The 19,160-nt window shown below is 42.7% G+C and overlaps 1 protein-coding gene across 2 annotated transcripts in view; it reads left to right on the forward strand.

Moving 5' to 3' along the window:
* Positions 1-19,160, forward strand: part of fam171a2a (family with sequence similarity 171 member A2a) — a 265,179-nt gene that overhangs the window by 118,243 nt on the left and 127,776 nt on the right. For both annotated transcript variants that reach the window (XM_073070661.1, XM_073070662.1), the window contains exon 3: positions 8,029-8,121. In XM_073070661.1, the coding sequence (XP_072926762.1) occupies positions 8,029-8,121 (93 nt within the window). The remainder of the gene's footprint in view (positions 1-8,028; positions 8,122-19,160) is intronic.

The raw sequence follows: 19,160 nt of genomic DNA on the forward strand, positions 1-19,160 counted from the left end.
TCTCAGGTTTAGCTGGTCATTAACTGAACCTAGTTGTGTCCACATTCAATTGCTGTGGTTAAGTTACCCCTTAGCAAAAACCAGGTTACCATATAGTTCATAAAGTGGCCTCCTCCATTCCTGTTCACTGAGTTTCATTCTTTCTGGTCAATAATTCAAATCCAGGGAATCCAGCAACTAATTTGTAGACAGTAAGTTGTAGAAACAGCAAATTGATTATATCCAAATAAATAATTTGTTCTAGTTATACAGACTGAGCAATGTATGTTTGTCAAAGATACTGGGGCATTCATGATTAGCAATCCAGAACCCTACACAAAGTCCAGGCACAACCCACGGAAGGCCATCGTGAGAGTGAGAAGGCAAGTCAGTGTGAAGTTAGAGACACATTTGGATGTACAGCAGCGCTGGCAGGGGTTGCAGACTATTACTTCCTACAAGACAAAACCTAACAGCATAAATAGCAATGATGCTTCACTCTCAGATGAGCTCAGTGCCTTTTATGCACATTTTGAAAGGGAAAATAAAACCACACCTGTGCAAATCTGGTGACCCTGTGAACTCTGTCTTGGAAGCTGACACCAAATCACCCTTCAAGAGAGTAAACCCTTGCAAGGCATCAGCCCGTGACAGTGGCAGTGTTGACCAACTGGCTGGAGTGTTGAAGGACATCTTCAATCTCTTACTGTTGCAGTCAGAGGTTCCCACCTGCTTCAAAAAGGCATCAATCACACCAGTGCCCAAGAAGAACAGGGTGAGCTGCCACAGTGACTATCGTCCAGTAGCACTCACATCTATTGTGACAAAGTGCTTTGAGAGGTTAGTTGTGACTAGAGTTAATTCTGCCTGAACAAGGAACTGGACCCACTGCAACTTGCCTATCGCCACAATAGTTCTGTAGCAGACAGAATCTCATTGGCTCTTCGTACGGCCTTAGATCACCTGGACAATAGCAATGCATACATCAGGCTCATATACTGTCAGGGTAGTCTCCAGCCCCTTGGCATGAACATTGAATTCTCCAACTTCTGGTAATTCCCTCCCTCTCCCTTCCCCCATCCCAGTTTCACTCTGCCTCCTCCTCCAGCTGCCTATCACCTCTCTCATGATTCTGCCTTCTTCTACTACCCATAGTGCTTTCCACTTACATTCCTTCTTCACCTCTCCTGCCTATCCCCTCCCCCACCCCTTGATCTTTCCTCTGATTGGTTTTTCACCTGGCACCTACCAGCCTTCTTCCCACTTTCCCCCCACCTTCTTTATGGGGCCCTTGCCTCCTCCCTCTTCAGACCTGACGAAGGGTCTCTGCCCGAAATGTTGACTGTTCGTCTCCATGGTTGCTGCCCGACCTGCTGAGTTCCTCCAGCTTGTTGTACGTGCTGTTTATTGATTACAGCATAGCATAGCAAGATTCAAAACCTCACCCTCTTTATCTCCTTGACTTCCTTATCAAGCGACCACAGTCTGTACAGATCGGAAATAACATCTCCTCCTCGTTAATGGATACCCCTTTATTTTGAATCTATATCTTCAAGTTCTGTATAACCCTGGAGACATGAGACTGCAGATGGTGGAATCTGGAGCAATGTGACGGTGTTGGTGGGGCTCTGTGTGTCAGCCATGTCAGTAGAGCAGGGGTTCCCAGTCTTTTATTATAACAAGGACCCTTACCATTAACTGAGGGGTGTGTGGACCCCAGGCTAGGTACCCCTGCTGTAGAGGGAATTGGTCAGTTGATATTTTCGATGAAGACCATCTGAATTCCCAGGGCTATTTAAATTACAACATTTGGAGTCCTCCTCCATTTTTATTTCAAAAGGCTGCTTTTTCATCCAAAGTAGATATTCTTACAGTTTCTGACATTGCATTCCATCAGTTGATTTCTTGCTCATTCACATAACCTCTCTATATCTCTTTGCATGCTCTAACCTCACAACTTGCTAACTGATGTATTTTTTTGTAACATTAGCAAATTTAGTCCAGTATGCTGTGTGCATACATCTACTGATGCTTCTGGACACATCATCTCCTACAACCAGCCTCCACTGGCAGACACCTCGCTCTCCATCCAGCCTGCTGGCAGTTGCTGACCAGTCCTGCGTACTTGGAGAGCTTCCTTTCAAAGGCCTCTTCCAAGTGATCTTCCCATGGGACTGTCAGCTCCAGCATCACCACCTGCTTCGTAGACTCAGACACAAGGACAATGTCTGGTCGCGGGGTGGTGGCTACGATATGGTCGGGAAACCTCAGCTGCCTTTCGAGGTCCACCAACAGCTGCCAGTCTCTTGCAGAGGTCAGGATACCTGCCGATGTTCTTTTGGCGGGTAGTGGCTGCTCCCCAGCTCTGACAAAGGCAATGGTCTGCTTGGAGGGTCGGGACCGCTTCGCCTTCATCTAAGTCATTAATATAGAGTGCATTTAGTTGAGGCCTTATCACTGACCCCTGTGGCATACTCTCTGGTTTCTAGTTGCCAGCTTGAATATAACACATTCATCCTGTCTCCTGTTTCCTGTCCTAATCATCCTAGTATATTACCTCCAAACTTGTCCACTCATCTTTCATGTGGCACCTTAATGCCTTCTGAAACTCCAGTACGCTGCAGCTTGTGGCTCCCTTTGTCTACTTTGCTTGTTACATCATTAAAGAAAATTCAAAGAAATATATTTGTGGTTCTCCAATCCTTTGGGACCTTTGCAGAATCTACTGAATCTTAGGCAATCACAACCATTATCTATGCAGCTACTTTTGTTCAGATCCGAGGCTGCGGACTGTCACGTCCGAGCAAAGTGGCAGCCTTTAGCTCCGTTACTTTTGTCATATTTGTAACCCCAGAAGCTAATTGAAAGAAACACACGAGAGCTGGGTGTGTACCCTAATGCACGTACCCTTAGTTTTACTTTTACTGAGGCATGCGTTTACGATTTGGTCACTTAGTGACGTACGTCATTCATGTACCGCTTACGTATAATCTGTAATGAATTATTTGAACAATATAAAATGCTTAATCAAACAATATATCTAGGATATTATTCAAGTATTGAAAACACTACAACTTTGGTGAGTGTTTTTTCTTTAATAAATATTGTTTTAAAATCTTTCCTTTTTATTGCTCCCCATGAGTTGTGCTGCTCTGAAAGGGGGTATTCAAAAGAAATAACTCTTCTATGTACTGTTTTACATGGTGTGGGCCTTTAGCTAGTAAAATGGTTTATGTTGCTGCTAAATTTGATGATCACAAGAAAAGTCTACCTTACATGGTACAAGCACTCAAGTACAAAAATTCAGCATGATTGTTTGTCCACCCAGTGTATATCTTTTTATTGGAGAGTTGTTCAGTTCATGCTGGGTATCCACATAATGTCTGACTTGGATGCCAGAAGGTCATCCAGGAGCTTAAGCTGCATTCGTGCCTCTTCCCTTCTTTCATCTAAATCTGTTAATATCTTCTATTTTCCTGAAACTTGTCCAATCTTTAAATGTATCTGCTGCTTGTCCCTCATTTTTCTTGCTCATTTTTCAAAGAAATTGATTTTGAAATCCTTAATCAACGATGTTGATAGCCTCTAGTTATGCCTTTCCAGACATGTGGAAACTTTCTCTCTACAGTTACAATGTCAAAATCTTTATTATCTTTATAAACTTTATATAAGTGACCACACCTCAGCCTCAATTTCCAAATCCTTTCCTGAAATACGATCCAAGATGGCGGCGCGACGCAGCTTGCAGCGGCCGCTCTGGAGCTGATTATCTGTTATTTGTGAAGCGGGGTGCCGTGTGAAATCATAATCGATTGAAAACGGAGATGGGAGCACAGAGGAACATCTGGAAATCTCCAGGAAGACCTTCGTTGCTGCTGTGAGGTCCGGGTCTCTGCTGGGAAGAACAGGCCCCCAGTCCTCGGGGTCGCGTTGCCGATGGCCGTTGGCGGGGGCGTCTTAATACGCTCGGCAGAGGATGGTGCTCAGAGAAGCTGTGCCGGAGGGGATGGTCGGAAGTTCGACGGACGCGGAATCCGCTGTGGTCAGGTCGCTTTCGGTGTGTGCTGCGTCTGCGAGGCTGGGTTCGATGGAGCTTTCATTGTGTGCTGCATCTGCGAGGCTGAGTCGGGTGGCGCCGTGGAAGTCCATAGTGGGGGTATTCCCTTCTGCTGCCGGCGTGGGATGACAAGTCAGTCGGGACCCTGAGGACTTGTGGAAACTGTGTGATGGTTTTTTTCGAACTTGTAGTCTTTTAACATCTTTGGACTATTTTTACTGTGCCCATGGTCTGTTTTTTTATCAATTATGCTATTGTTTGCACTGTTGTAACTATGTGGTTTTGTGCAGGTCTTGTAGCTTTAGTATTTGATTTGTTGGGTGGTAGAGTTGGTCTTCTGACTTGGTGCGCCTGGGTAGTCTTGTTTTGTCTTGTGAATTTGGAGCTCCTTTCCGGGAAACGCGCCAAGATGGTAGCTTGATATTAATATGCAGCAGCCTCTCCCGACTCTGGATTGGGGAATTGCCAAACCTTATGTGGATTTTCTGGTGTAGTCTGTTTTGTCGTGTGCTTTTGTGATATTATTCTGGAGGAACGTTGTCTCATTTTTTAACTGCATTACATTTGTGGTTTCTAAATGATGACAAACTGAATCTGAACCTATAAAAAATGGGTTATCTTCCCTGGCAGTGTGGGGAACTGTCAGAACTCCAGATAGCATCTGTGGGAAGAGGAGGGGGAAAAAAGTCAACATTTCAGATCAGAAGTTTGAGTTTTAGTCCACAAGAAGGTATCAGTGGATTGGTTAGATGAGATTCACAATAAGTGGTGTTTACTTGTTTACATTGTTTACTTTCCCAAATGGATTCTTTCATACTGTTTGGCACAGCTATGATCACATAAATAAATTGTTGATTATTTTCTTGATGCTTAGAACTTATTACCTCACACTGCTGTTATAACATTACCAGCAGACGTCTTGCCATATCACTGCACACAGCAAAGCTCAAATTGACCATTAATTTTCAATAGCCTGTCACTATTTAGATCTCGTAGGTTTTTAATTTTTCAATCCAGTTGCAATGCAACATTTTATCACGTCTTGCTTTTTTCAGTTATCTGTTAATTATTGCTTCTCTGTTAAATGTAACCTAAGAAAAAAAATCTTGATTATTCTTTATTTTTAGAAATCATGCAACTATGGCTTAGTGATTATGCCGCAGTTCCCAGGATTTGAGTTCATGCATGGGAGTGGTTCTATATGAAAGATATAAGATTGAGGAATGTAAAATTAATAGTTAATTTCTGGAGTGGTTTTATCAAATACTGAGGCTGAATGTAAGGATTGAAATTTGCCTGGCAGCATTAGTGTAGTTTCTAACTGAATAGTCAGGCTGCCCAGAAAGAATCTCGAGAATAAAATAAAGAAAAGCCCAAATTATTTATTTCCTGATTTCTGTTGGTTTGCCCTGAGAAATTTATATATCCGGGATGTATCTGATGTCTCAGTTAATGAAATGTTATTTACAATGAAGGGGTCTGATACACTATTGATTATAAGACAAAGCCAGTTGAATATATTAATACAGCTGTTTCTTTCAGTCATGTGATAATCTGCAGCCTTTGTTTTTTTTAATATAATAAGTGTGATTTTTGGGTCTGCTCATTGACTAAAACAAATTCAGGTCATAACACTGACAGGTGGTGTGTATCTTGCTGTGAATAGCCTGAAGTTATTTACGTATGTATAGTATGTTTGGAATTTTTCTCAACTGAGTGATTTATCTTCTGCCCAGCCGATCCATACACTCCCAAGTGCAAGTACTCTTCGGTATCAGTGGAGAGAAAAATAAGTGCATTGTAGGCCATTTACAAATCCATCATCAGTCACCAAAGCACAGTCCTTGCTGCACTCTCAGGCCAGCATACTGTGCTTTAGTCTAGCTGTTCAAAAATTGTCATGTTCCCATGAACATCTTTTAATAATGTATATGTTGATGTAGATAGGCTGTTAATTATATTAAAAACTAATAAATGAATGCTTATGAAAATAATAATTCTATATTGGAGTAAGAAGATTTATATTTACATATGTTTTTTTAAGCTTCTCTTAAAACACTGCACACCCAACAACTAGTTTTCAGTGTGTTATCAAAGAAGATTCTCTTGGAATTGAGGGAGTTACGGACAGTGGAAAGGTCGGTAAAGGATAGAGCAGAATATAGATCAGTTTTAGTTTTGGGTGGAGGATGTTGGAGCAGGTGGAGTTTAACCTGGATAAGTGTGAGATGTTCACTTTGGAATTTCAAATAGAAAGGGCAAGTATGCAGCTGAAGCAGAACGTTTAACAGAGGAATTTTGGTGACCAAGTCCATACTTTCCTGAAAGCAGTAACACAAGCAGATAGGGTGGTAAAGGTGGTTTATGACATGCTTGTCTCCATCACAAGGGTCAATAGAGTATAAGAATCAGGAAGTTGTGATGCAAAAACGGATAAGACTTGGACTAGACCACACCTGGAGATGGTGTGCAATTCTTGTCACCTCATCACAGGAAGCCTGTGGAGGCTTTACATGGCTGCAGAAGGATGCTGCCTGGATAAGAGGGTATTAGCTGTAAGGAGAGCTTAGAAAACATTGTTTTCTCTGGAGTGTTGGAGGCTGAGGGGAGACCTAATGAAAGTTTATAAAATTACGAGGCATAGATAGGGTAGACATTCAGAATCTTTTATCCACAGTAGAAATGTTGAATACTAGAGGACATAACACCAAGGTGAGAGGAAGAAGTCTTAAAGGGGATGAGCAAGACAAGTTTTGTTTTACACAGAGAAAGTGGTAGGTACCTGGAACACACAGCCAGGGATGGTAGTGGAAGCAGATATAATATTGGTGCTCGAGTGGTATTTGGAATACAACATGAACATAAAGGTAATATTGGTTTATTGACCATGTGCAGGCAGAAAGGATTAGTTTAATGTGGCATCCTGTTTGGTACAGGCTGACATTGTGGGCCAAAGTTCTTTTCTGTATAGATGTCACTTGGCATTTATGATGACATGGCTTTCCATTTTGAGTGAACATAGACGCATTTCAACTGTTGTCTGTGGTTTTCAGGTAGTGAGAAGCTTTCCTTTTGAGTTCCCCAACTTGGGTGATCTTCTAGGAGGCAGCAATCAGAAGCACCAGTGGTCAATTCCTGCACCAGGGTATGGGTATGATCACGTAACTGTCTCCAAGGTCGGAGGCAGTTTGTGGTGCAATGAATGGAGTGGGGGGGGGGGGGTGTCAATGAGCTGAGAAACCGGAAGCAGAAGCTGACGTGGAATTCCTTTATTGATGGTGGGATAATAATGGGAGAGAATGATTCACCATAGTCTGAAAAGCTATAATGAATCAAAGTTAATTAGTGGAGCAGCTTGTAGAGCTGCTGGGTTCAGTCCTGACTTCTAATGTCTGTGAAGGTCTGCATTTTCTTTCCCTGTAAGAGTGAGTTTTCATCAGGTGCTGTGGTTTCCTCCAGGTCGGGAGATTAATCAATTGCTCCTACGTGTATGAGTTCGAGGGGATATGTTGGTGAGAGCACAGTGGGATTACTGTAACTGGGTGTTTGATAGTTGCTATAGACTGTGGATCGCATGGCCTGTTGTGTGTTTTGATTCCATGAGCTATATGAACTATGAAAATGTCATTCACAAAGGCAGTTTCTGTCAGGCTGCCGTTCAACCTTTGATCAATGCCATTTAACTGTCTGTCTGTCTCATTTCCTGAATGTTGCTACAACACAACAATGAATGCAAGTGATTGGCTACAAAACACTTTTAAACATCCAAATGATATAAGATGTAATTTCAAAATGTAAACTAGTTCTTCAGTTGGTTTTGTGCCACTTGTCTGTAGTAATTAGCAGTAAAGTCTTTCTGTAGTGTATTCATACAATCCTAGTTTTCCCGAATAGTGAGGAATTCCCATAAGCAAGTACTCTATATAATGTATTCTGATTTTATGATTTTAAATTATAAACGGAGAGGGTGACCTGCATCTGGTCTGTTGCAGTGTTTACATCGGTGTGCCTCTATCTCCTCCCGGAGCGGCCAGCTACCCTAATGCTGTTTGACGATGTCGTGCAAATCCTATTGGGATCACCTGGTAAGTGAGGAATCCTACATTGTGCTTTCTGAAACATTTGATACTCTTGCAACATCTGAAAGGAAAAACCAGTAATTTGTGAAGAGAACATATCCTTCAATGTACATGTTCATTCAACAGAAATTCAGTGATTTTTTTCATGTAGCTTTGGTGATCTGTTGCAAACTATTAAATGCTGCTGTTCAACTGTAACAAAATATGAACTAAAAACAAAAAAATACCTTTGCTGGTCAGCGACCACGTGGAGAGGTTAGTTGGTCTTTCTCATCATTTAGCTTTTTTTTAATCTGCAGAATAAGTAAAATTGATAAACACTCTAACCAAAAGGTTAAAATGAAATGGAGAATATCAAAATTAGGATGCAATTATATAAGTAGCAAAACTTTTAACATTGCCAGTTATGACAATATAATACAAAATATGGAGATGATTATGCCGTAAACTGTATTTGTATTGGAGAAAGCCTGATGTTGTAAGGGAGTTCAAGTTTAATTTCAAGTTTAATTACCATTCAACCATACATGAATAACTATGAATACAGCCAAATGAAGCAGCGTTACTCCAGGGCCAAGGCGCCAACATATTACCAACAGGAACACATAGCACATATAAAATATCAGTAAAATACAGCCACACAGTAATCCAAGACCCTGAATCCATGAATGTTGCAGCAGTCTGCAGTTGAGCACAATATGGCTCCTCTTCTCCAGAGCAAACACTAGGGGGCAGCACCGACTCCAGCTTGTATGCTGCACCGCACTGACTCTGACAGCTCCTCTCCTAAGTGAACACCATGGCTAGAGGCCTAGTCCGCACTACGATCGAGGCCACGCAACTCACCAATTGTCCACCCCCGCTGTCCGCCAGCAAATCAGTGAATCGGACCTGCAGCATCCCACATTAACAGTATCCAACAAGGTGTTGCGATCACAGGAAAAGCGACTGAGACAGTCACTCACTGTTAGACTGCTCACTGCCTTCAATCACTGACTCCTCCGATGTCTCTCTGGCACAGACAGCAGCATGATCTGAACCAAGTCCAGCTTCTTCAGTCTCTTCACCAACGAGCCACTCGCTGATGGGCTAGACCTGCAGTTTTAATGTCCAGCAGGGTCTTGCAATCGTAAAAAATATGTTTAATAAGGACAATAACACCTTTGTTTAGCCCCTGGAAGCCACTGCATCTGAGTGTACCACCATCTTACCAGATATTAATGATAGTGACTTGCATAAGCAAAATAACAGTGAGGATGATAATGCTTTAAAGAGGAAGCAATCTCCAGGAGAAGCTGATCTTCATATCAAAATTATAACAGAAGTACATGGTAATATTGTATCTGCCCGTACACACTTTGCTTTTTAAAAAGTTTGAGATACTCCCCTCATTCTTCTAATCTCCAGTGAGTACAGGCCAGAGCCATCAAACCATCAAATTCTCTTCATACATTAACCCTTTCATTCGGAGAATCATTCTCATGAACCTCCTCTGCACATCTTTAGATAAGGGGCCCAAAACTGATCACAATGCTAGTTCAATAGTTCCGTTAAATATCAGAAAATGTATACAATATACAACCTGAAATTCTTGTTCCTCACAGACATCCATGAAAATAGAAGAGTGCCCCCAAACAATGGGTGACAGTAAAAATATTAGAACAGCAAAGCCCACCCACTTCCCCCTCCCACACACAAGCAGCAGCAAAGCATCGACCCTCCCCTTCCCCTACTTCAGCAAAAAGTATCAGCACCCTCCCCCCCCAAGCAAGCAATAGCAAAGTCCCCAGAAAAGACCATGATCAGTGCCATGTGCTAGTCAGAGTAGAAATAGGAGGATATTTCAGATAAATACGTGGCTTGAAAAATGGTGCAAGGGGGAGGGATTCAAATTTCTGGGGCATCGGAAGCAGTTCTGGGGGAGGTGGGACCAGTATAAACAGGACGGTCTGCACCTGGGCTGGACTGGAACCAATGTCCTAGGGGGAGCGTATGCTACTGCTGTTCAGGAGGCTTTAAACTAATGTGGCAGGGGGATGGGAACAAGTGCAGAGAGACAGAGGGGTGTAAAATGAGGGTAGAAGCTAAAAGTAGTAAGGTGAAAAGTAAAAGTGGCAGGCAGGCAAATCCAGGGCAAAAAGCAAAAAGGGCCACTTTTCAACATAATTGTATAAGGGCTAAGAGTGTTGTAAAAACAAGCCTGAAGGCTTTGTGTGTCAATGCGAGGAGCATTCGTAACAAGGTGGATGAATTGAATGTGCAGATAGTTATTAATGAATATGATATAGTTGGGATCACAGAGACATGAACCAACATGTTGAGGATCCAATTAGAAAGCAGGCCATTCTAGATTGGGTATTGAGCAATGAGGAAGGGTTAGTTAGCAATCTTGTCGTGCGAGGCACCTTGGGTAAGAGTGACCATAATATGGTCATTAAGATGGAGAGTGACATAGTTAATTCAGAAACAAAGGTTCTGAACTTAAAGAAGGGTAACTTTGAAGGTATGAGATGTGAATTAGCTAAGATAGACTGGCAAATGATACCTAAAGGGTTGAAGGTGGATATGCAATGGCAAGCATTTAAAGATCGCATGGATGAACTACAACAATTGTTCATCCCAGTTTGGCAAAAGAATAAACCAGGGAAGGTAGTGCACCCATGGCTGACAAGGGAAATTAGGGATAGTATCAAGTCCAAAGAAGAAACATATAAATTAGCAAAAAAAAAAGCGGCACACCAGAGGACTGGGAGAAATTCAGAGACCAGCAGAGGAGGACAAAGGGCTTAATTAGGAAAGGGAAAAAAGATTATTAGAGAAAGCTGGCAGGGAACATAAAAACTGACTGTAAAAGCTTTTATAGATACGTGAAAAGAAAAAGATTGGTCAAGACAAATGTAGGTCCCTTACAGTCAGAAACAGGTGAATTGATCTTAGGGAACAAGGACATGGCAGACCAATTGAATAACTACTTTGGTTCTGTCTTCACTAAGGAGGACATAAATAATCTTCCGGAAATAGTAGGGGACCGAGGGTCTAGTGAGATGGAGGAACTGAGGGAAATACATGTTAGTAGGGAAGTGGTGTTAGGTAAATTGAAGGGATTAAAGGCAGATAAATCCCCAGGGCTAGATGGTCTGCATCCCAGAGTGCTTAAGGAAGTAGCCCAAGAAATAGTGGATGCATTAGTGATAATTTTTCAAAACTCCTTAGATTCTGGATTAGTTCCTGAGGATTGGAGGATGGCTAATGTAACCCCACTTTTTAAAAAAGGAGGGAGAGAGAAACCGGGGAATTATAGACCGGTTAGCCTGACATCGGTGGTGGGGAAAATGCTAGAGTCGGTTATCAAAGATGTGATAACAGCACATTTGGAAAGAGGTAAAATCATCAGACAAAGTCAGCATGGATTTGTGAAAGGAAAATCATGTCTGACGAATCTTATAGAATTTTTTGAAGATGTAGCTAGTAGAGTGGATAGGGGAGAGCCAGTGGATGTGGTATATTTAGATTTTCAAAAGGCTTTTGACAAGGTCCCACACAGGAGATTAGTGTGCAAACTTAAAGCACACGGTATTGGGGGTATGGTATTGAAGTGGATAGAGAATTGGTTGGCAGACAGGAAGCAAAGAGTGGGAGTAAACGGGACCTTTTCAGAATGGCAGGCAGTAACTAGTGGGGTACCGCAAGACTCAGTGCTGGGACCCCAGTTGTTTATAATATATATTAATGATTTAGACGGAGGAATTAAATGCAGCATCTCCAAGTTTGCGGATGACACGAAGCTGGGTGGCGGTGTTAGCTGTGAGGAGGATGCTAAGAGGATGCAGGGTGACTTGGATAGGTTAGGTGAGTGGGCAAATTCATGGCAGATGCAATTTAATGTGGATAAATGTGAGGTTATCCACTTTGGTTGCAAGAACAGGAAAACAGATTATTATCTGAATGGTGGCCGATTAGGAAAAGGGGAGATGCAACGAGACCTGGGTGTCATTGTACACCAGTCATTGAAGGTGGGCATGCAGGTACAGCAGGCGGTAAAAAAGGCAAATGGTATGTTGGCATTCATAGCAAAAGGATTTGTGTGCAGGAGCAGGGAGGTTCTACTGCAGTTGTACAAGGCCTTGGTGAGACCACAGCTGGAGTATTGTGTGCAATTTTGGTCCCCTAATCTGAGGAAAGACATTCTTGCCATAGAGGGAGTACAGAGAAGGTTCACCAGATTGATTCCTGGGATGGCAGGACTTTCATATGAAGAAAGACTGGCTCGACTAGGCTTATACTCACTGGAATTTAGAAGATTGAGGGGGGATCTTATTGAAACAGATAAAATTCTAAAGGGATTGGACAGGCTAGATGCAGGAAGATTGTTTCCGATGTTGGGGTAGTCCAGAATGAGGGGTCACAGTTTAAGGATAAAGGGGAAGCCTTTTAGGACCGAGATGAGGAAAAACTTCTTCACACAGAGAGTGGTGAATCTGTGGAATTCTCTGCCACAGGAAACAGTTGAGGCCGGTTCATTGGCTATATTTAAGAGGAAGTTAGATATGGCCCTTGTGGCTAAAGGGACCAGGGGGTATGGAGAGAAAGCAGGTACAGGGTTCTGAGTTGGATGATCAGCCATGATCATACTGAAAGGCAGTGCAGGCTTGAAGGGCCGAATGGCCTACTCTTGCACCTATTTTCTATGTTTCTATCTGCAGTCCAACAACAACTAATTGTTCACCCGACTCTCACTCTCTTGCTCTCTCTTGCACGGTCTCTCTCCCTTAAAAAGGGGCAGACAGGTGACTCTCAGAGAGAGGGGAGACATAAACAAAATAGTTCGTTGATAATGGTATTGAAGTCTGCCACGTCGCTTTTTCCGAGTTCTCCGACTTGAGAATTGGCAACACGCTGTCCCCCACCAATGAGAGACAGAGTGCAATCCAAATAAAGAGCCACTGACAGCTGATAGGTTGTGAGGTTAATTGGACTCTTGGGGTCTGGTGGTAACATTGGAGTCAGCTTATGAGCGGGGTTTGGGAAGGGTTGAGGACACACTAGCTGAAGAGAGGGATGAGTGAGATCGTGAGTCAGGGATATGTTGGGACACAGTCCAGTGCTGGGGAGCCTAAAGAAGGTCTGGACTGAGGAAGGGGTTTTGAGTGGAGAGGTAAAAGTAAAAATCTTAATGTAATTCTGATCTGTTGGAGGAATTTTGCTGCAGAGTCTCGGGCCATAAGGCAGCTCTTGCCCATTAAGGCTGCAGCTCTGTGATTGGCTGTTCTTGAGCCTTTTGCCCACTCATCAGTCTGATTGAAATGCACCTCACTCCCGACTCTCTGGAAATTAAAATTGAAGACCTCAAATCAAGAAGGCCATCAGAGACAGCTGTGTACTTTGCTTCACGGAAACATGGCTATCGCCCAGCATTTTGGACACAGTGCTGAAGCGCAAAGGCTTTACCATTCACCACAAAGACAGGACATCTGAGTCTTTTAAAGGTCGAGTAGGTGGAGTATCCTTTCTGATTAACTCAGATGTAGAGACATGGCAGTTCTGTCAGTCCTGCTCATCTGACCTGGAACATCTAGTGGTCAAATGTCGTCCATTTTATCTGCCAAGGGAGTTTTCCGCTATCATCTTGTTAGTGGTGTACATTCCACCTCTGGCCAACGTCAGTCAGGCACTGCAGGAGCTGAGCACCGGGATCAGCAGTCATGAAACAGCATACCCTGATGCCTTCCCCATCATTGTGGGGGATTTCAACCAGGCCAGCTTGAAGTCTCTGAACAGATACCACAAACATATCACCTGTGGAACCAGAGGAGCCAGCACACTTGACCACTGTTATACCACCATCAAGAACACTTACCGTGCCGTCCCACGCTCACACTTTGAGAAGTCTGATCACCTAGCACTTACAGGACTGCTTTGAGTCGGTGGACTGGATAATACTCAGGGATTCATTCTTCTGATCTGAATGAATATGCTACATCTGTCACTGGCTTCATCAAGACCTGTGTGGATGAGTGTGTGCCTTTGAGAACATACTGGACATACCCAAAACAAAATCCATGGATGAACCAAGAGATTTGCATTCTGCTGAGGGCTAGATCTGTGGCATTCAAGACTGGTGATCCAGAACTACACAAGTAGTCCAGGTATGACCTATTGAATGCTATTTTAAGGGTAGAAAAAACAATTTTGATTCAGATTAGAAAAAGAATCAGATGCATGTCAGCTCTGGCAGGGTTTGCAAGTCATTATTTCCAACAAAGTTAAAAGTAAAATTTATTATCAGAGTGCATACATGTCACCACATACAACCCTGAGATTCTTTTTCTGCGGGCATACTTAGTAAATCTATGGAAGAGTAACTGTAAACAGGATCTGTAAACTGTAAAACTGTGCAAATACAGATAGTAAAATGCAGAACCTAACATCATGAATGGCTGTATTGCTTCACTCCCTTTCATGCACTCTTTGAAAGGGAGAAAAAACCTACACCTGTTCAAATTCCTGCAGCATCTGTTGACCTTGTGATCTCTGTGTTGGAGGCTAACATCAGAACATCTTTCAAGAAGGTGAATCCTGGAAAGGCGTTAGTCCCTGATGGTGTACCTGGTAGGGCTCTGAAAACCTGTGTTGACCAACTGGCTGGAGCGTTCAAGGACATCTTCAATCTCTCTCTGACGCAGTCAGAGTTTCCCACCTGCTTCAAAACGGTGACAATCATACCAGTGCCCAAGAAGAGCAGGGTGAGCTACCTCAATGACTAATGTCCAGCTGCAAAAACATCTACTGTGATAAAGTGCTTTGAGAGGTTGGTCATGACCATAATCAACCCCTGCCTAAGGACGGACCTGGACCTGCTGCAATTTGCCTGTGCCACAATAGGTCTACAGCAGATGCCACAGTAGGTGCCATCTTACTGGCTCTCCACTTGGCCTTGGATCACCTGGGCAGTAGCAATACCTACGTCTGCTGTTTATTGACTACAGCTCTGTGTTCAACACAATCATACCCTCGATCTAATCAACAAGCTCCAAAGACTGGGCCTCTGTACCTCCCTCTGTAACTGGATCCTTAACTTCCTCACCGGGAAACCAGTCCGTGCGGATCAGAACTAACATCCCTTCCTCACTGACGTTCAACACTGGCACACCTCAAAGATGCATGCTTAGCCCACTGTTCTGCTCTCTCTACACCCAGAACTGTACGGTGAGGCACAGTTTAAATGCCATCAGTTCATTTGCTGATGACACAACTATGCCAGAATAAAATAGTGGATGGGGGGGGTGGGGGAAGGGAAAAGAGGACAAGCTGGAAGGTGATGGGCGAAGCCAGGTGGGTGGGAAAGGTAAAGGGCTGGAGAGGAAGGAATCTGATAGGAGAGGAGAGTGGACCATAGAAGAAAAGGAAGGGGGGGGTCACTGGGGAAGGTGAGAGGCAGGTGAGAAGAGGAAAGAGGCCAGAGTATTTTTTTTTAGCAGAAGTAGAAATCGATGTTCATGCCATCAAGTTGGAGGCTATCCAGGTGGAATATAAGGTGTTGCTTCTCCACACTCAAAATGGTCATCAACCCATTCAAGTGTACAGCGAGTGGTATGTACAAATTCCTCGGTGAGGACTTGTGTGATCATTTTTTTCAGCTTAATCTTCCCATTTTCTAATCCGAACTGATACCCATGTTGCAAGCTTTACTGTACATAATCACGACTCTACATTGGCTCTGACCTGGTTGGTTTACAGTGGTTGGTGAGCAAGGTGAGCTGCCTCAATGACTTTCATTAGATCTCTCAACCTCATTGTCCCTAATCTCTGATCAGATGTTCTCAATTGTCTGATTATTCAGGAGGCAGAGTCCTGGTTTGCCACTGTTTCTTTAGACATGTGCTCATGAGGACGCTTCTGAAACACATGCAGCTAATCTTAAAGTCAGAACACTGTTGGTGCAGCTTCCCTCACCTGAGGCACTGAATCTTCTTCAATACATGATGAAATTGTGAATCAGCTCTTTCATAATATCGGAAAGAAGCAGAGAGAAGTTCACCTGGCCAGAAAAGAGCGTGTCCTTGAATAGCACAAAATTGTTTTTATAGATTGTTGCCACTTCCAGGAATTGTCCTGCTCCCTGCTATTTCCATACGCTTAACAACTTGTTCCTTCAACTTGAAATGGTGGTGGAACTCAGACTTAATTGCAGTTTAATGATGTCTGTAATGGGTCATTGTGCCCAACTAAAATTAGACACCCAGATACTGCTTTTCTCTGGGCTGTTCATTAGAGATTTTTAATTGCTATCTTCCTGACTCTGTCTAGACCAAATAAAGAACTAACTGTGTATATCATGACTCGGCAGCATAATTTCCCTTGAGTTGCATCAAGGACTTGCATCTCGTCATAAAAAATTTGGAGATGAAGCTTAAAATGCTAAGAGAAAATAGCAAAAAATTTAACAACAGTTGAGCACAATGTAATTTGCTGCTTTTTTTTTAGAATTCGTAAACCAAATGTCATATCATTAGGGAACCCAGCTGCAATTGAACTGATTGCTTCCTGATGTTTAAGTGGTTGCAGAACTGAATTAATGAAGATTTCAGTTGTGTTTAGAAATGTAGATGTTTTTAGTGTGCTAGGGACTACAGCTTCCATTGATGTACTGTGCAGCCTTTAATGTAACTAGGTCTCTTAAGGTACATTGCAGGAGCCTTATCAAACAAAAAAAAAATTGTTGTAATGAGAGTAGATAGATAGATAGATACTTTATTCATCCCCATGGGGAAATTCAACTTTTTTTTTCCAATGTCCCATACATTGTAAAACACCTGACCAAAAGTTTGGTCAAAGCTTATTCCCTGAGAGCACCAGGAAAGAAAATCTTGTGATGATAGAGGCCGATTTGCAGGGAGGCAGGATTACAGAGAAGATTGTGTGGAAAGGGGGGAGTTCAGCTATGAGGAAGTGAATTAGAGAATGAGAATAGTGAGGCATTTCTTAAACAAGAGCCAGTGTACGTCGACAAGACAGGATGATGTGGGAGCAATCCATGGAATTCAGTTGAAATGAGTTTGTCATTCCTTGAAATCCATTCAACCCCCTACCCATGAAGCTCTCAAAATAATTTTCTGGTAATTCTCAGAATGCTGATAATCTCCAGCAAAAAATACAATGACTTCATGCTATTCATTCCCAGCAGAGTTCACTGTTCACAGTGAGCAGAAGGTGGATGGCCATGCCCAGCAATAACAAGGTTTATAGCAACAAATGAGCTGTGGCAGGGTTGCATGTGGAAAGGGTACAGAGATAGAGGTGTGGATATGAAATCTGCAATTCAACTAGGATAGACATGATGCCGTGGTTGTAAATTGCCTGGTTCAATCTCAGGCCAGCTTCTTCCAACACTTGTGTTTTTTTTTGCTGCATTCACTTGTGCCTTTGCCTCTGGCTGCCTAATTTGCATTTCTGGGATCATATCACTAACATGAGGTTAAAGTAGTTGTCCAGCTTCCAGTTGTATGCCATGTGTGTATCATGCAGTATGACTTCAGATGCATTTAAGTATCAGCCATTGTTGTTGAGACCCATCAATATGGATGTTCGGTTAACTCATCTTGTTTACTTGTCTGACCAAAACAATATTGAGAACTGACCTATAGGTACTACGAGTGCAACAAGGATAGGATATTGCCGAGGAAGCAACAAGGCAGTAAGTGGGGGGAAGGACAGAAGTATTCCCTAGGTAGAGCATTAATGATGGCAGATGGTGAATGTGTTAATTATAACTCCTGGGAACCATATGATTTACAGAGAGTAATCAGATAAAGCGAAGGAACATTGTCAAAAATGAAGGTTCTTTTGTGAAGACAAGAAAGTGGAAGACAATTGTGAAACCTCAAAATATTTTAGAGATGATGTATGCATGAAGAATTGGCACAGTAATTATTGGGTGAATTGTTATGCTTTAAGTTTACAAATGCATATCATGCACCATTTATGGTTATGTATAGTTATGAAAGCAATTTAGAGCAAGATATAAAATGTATCACATTTGCACCTTTGGGAGAATTATTCATTGGGCATATTAACACAAGAGATTCTGCAGATGCTGGAAATCCAAAGCAAAACACACAAAATGCTGGAGGAGGTCAGGTCAGGCAGCATCTATGGAAAGGAACAAACAGTCAAAGTTTCAGGCCAAGATCCTTCTTCAGGACTGGAAAGGAAGGGGGAAGACACTGGAATAAAAAGGTAGGAGGAGGATCACTAGAAGGTGACAGGTGAAGCCAGGCGAGTGGGAAAGGTAAAGAGCTGGAGAGGAAGGAATCTGATAAGAGAGAAGGATGGAGCATTGGAGAAAGGGAAGGGAGAGGGAACCCGGGGGATGTGATGGGCAGGTGAGAAGGGGTAAGAGGCCAGAGTGAGGAATTGAAGAGGGAAGGGGGAGACAAGTGAGGACAAGTTCCATGAAGGATATATGACTGTGGTAGTGGATCTAGGTGAGTATATGATCAAAGAGTCAGAAGGCATTGGTTTTATTGTCGGGGTGCATTCTGTTAAGTCGTTTATTCTCTCGGGTTATAGTTGAGAAGATTAGAAATCCATAAGTATCTGTTTAGCTCAATTTATAGTAGACTGAATGTATAGCATTTTACAGAAAATATGTATCATGTCGGGCAGCACAGTGTAGCTGAAGCAGGTTCAGTCTGACCTTCAGTACTGTGATGGTCTTGGGTTCGCTGTCTGCAGAGCCCTGGACTCAAAAGGAGATGTTAAGCACTCTCTGATATAGGTAACCTCACACTAGAGAAGGTATGCTGCATCAACCTAACTCTTCAAAAACTAGCTTGCTTACTTGTGGCGAGGTCTAGCAGCCAATACTCACTGCCTGTATGGTGGGTTCCCCCCCTACCAAGGAGGAGACACTTACAGCTAACAAAGTAGTATAAACAGAGTTTCTTTTATTTTCATTGATACGCATTTAAACTTAGACAATAGTTCTTAACATTAACGTGCATGGAGGATTTCTGTAGGTAGTTATTGTTCCTGGTTTGTTATTT

The sequence above is a fragment of the Hemitrygon akajei genome, chromosome 18 (genome assembly GCF_048418815.1).
Source record: "Hemitrygon akajei chromosome 18, sHemAka1.3, whole genome shotgun sequence".
Taxonomy (NCBI): Eukaryota; Metazoa; Chordata; class Chondrichthyes; order Myliobatiformes; family Dasyatidae; genus Hemitrygon; species Hemitrygon akajei.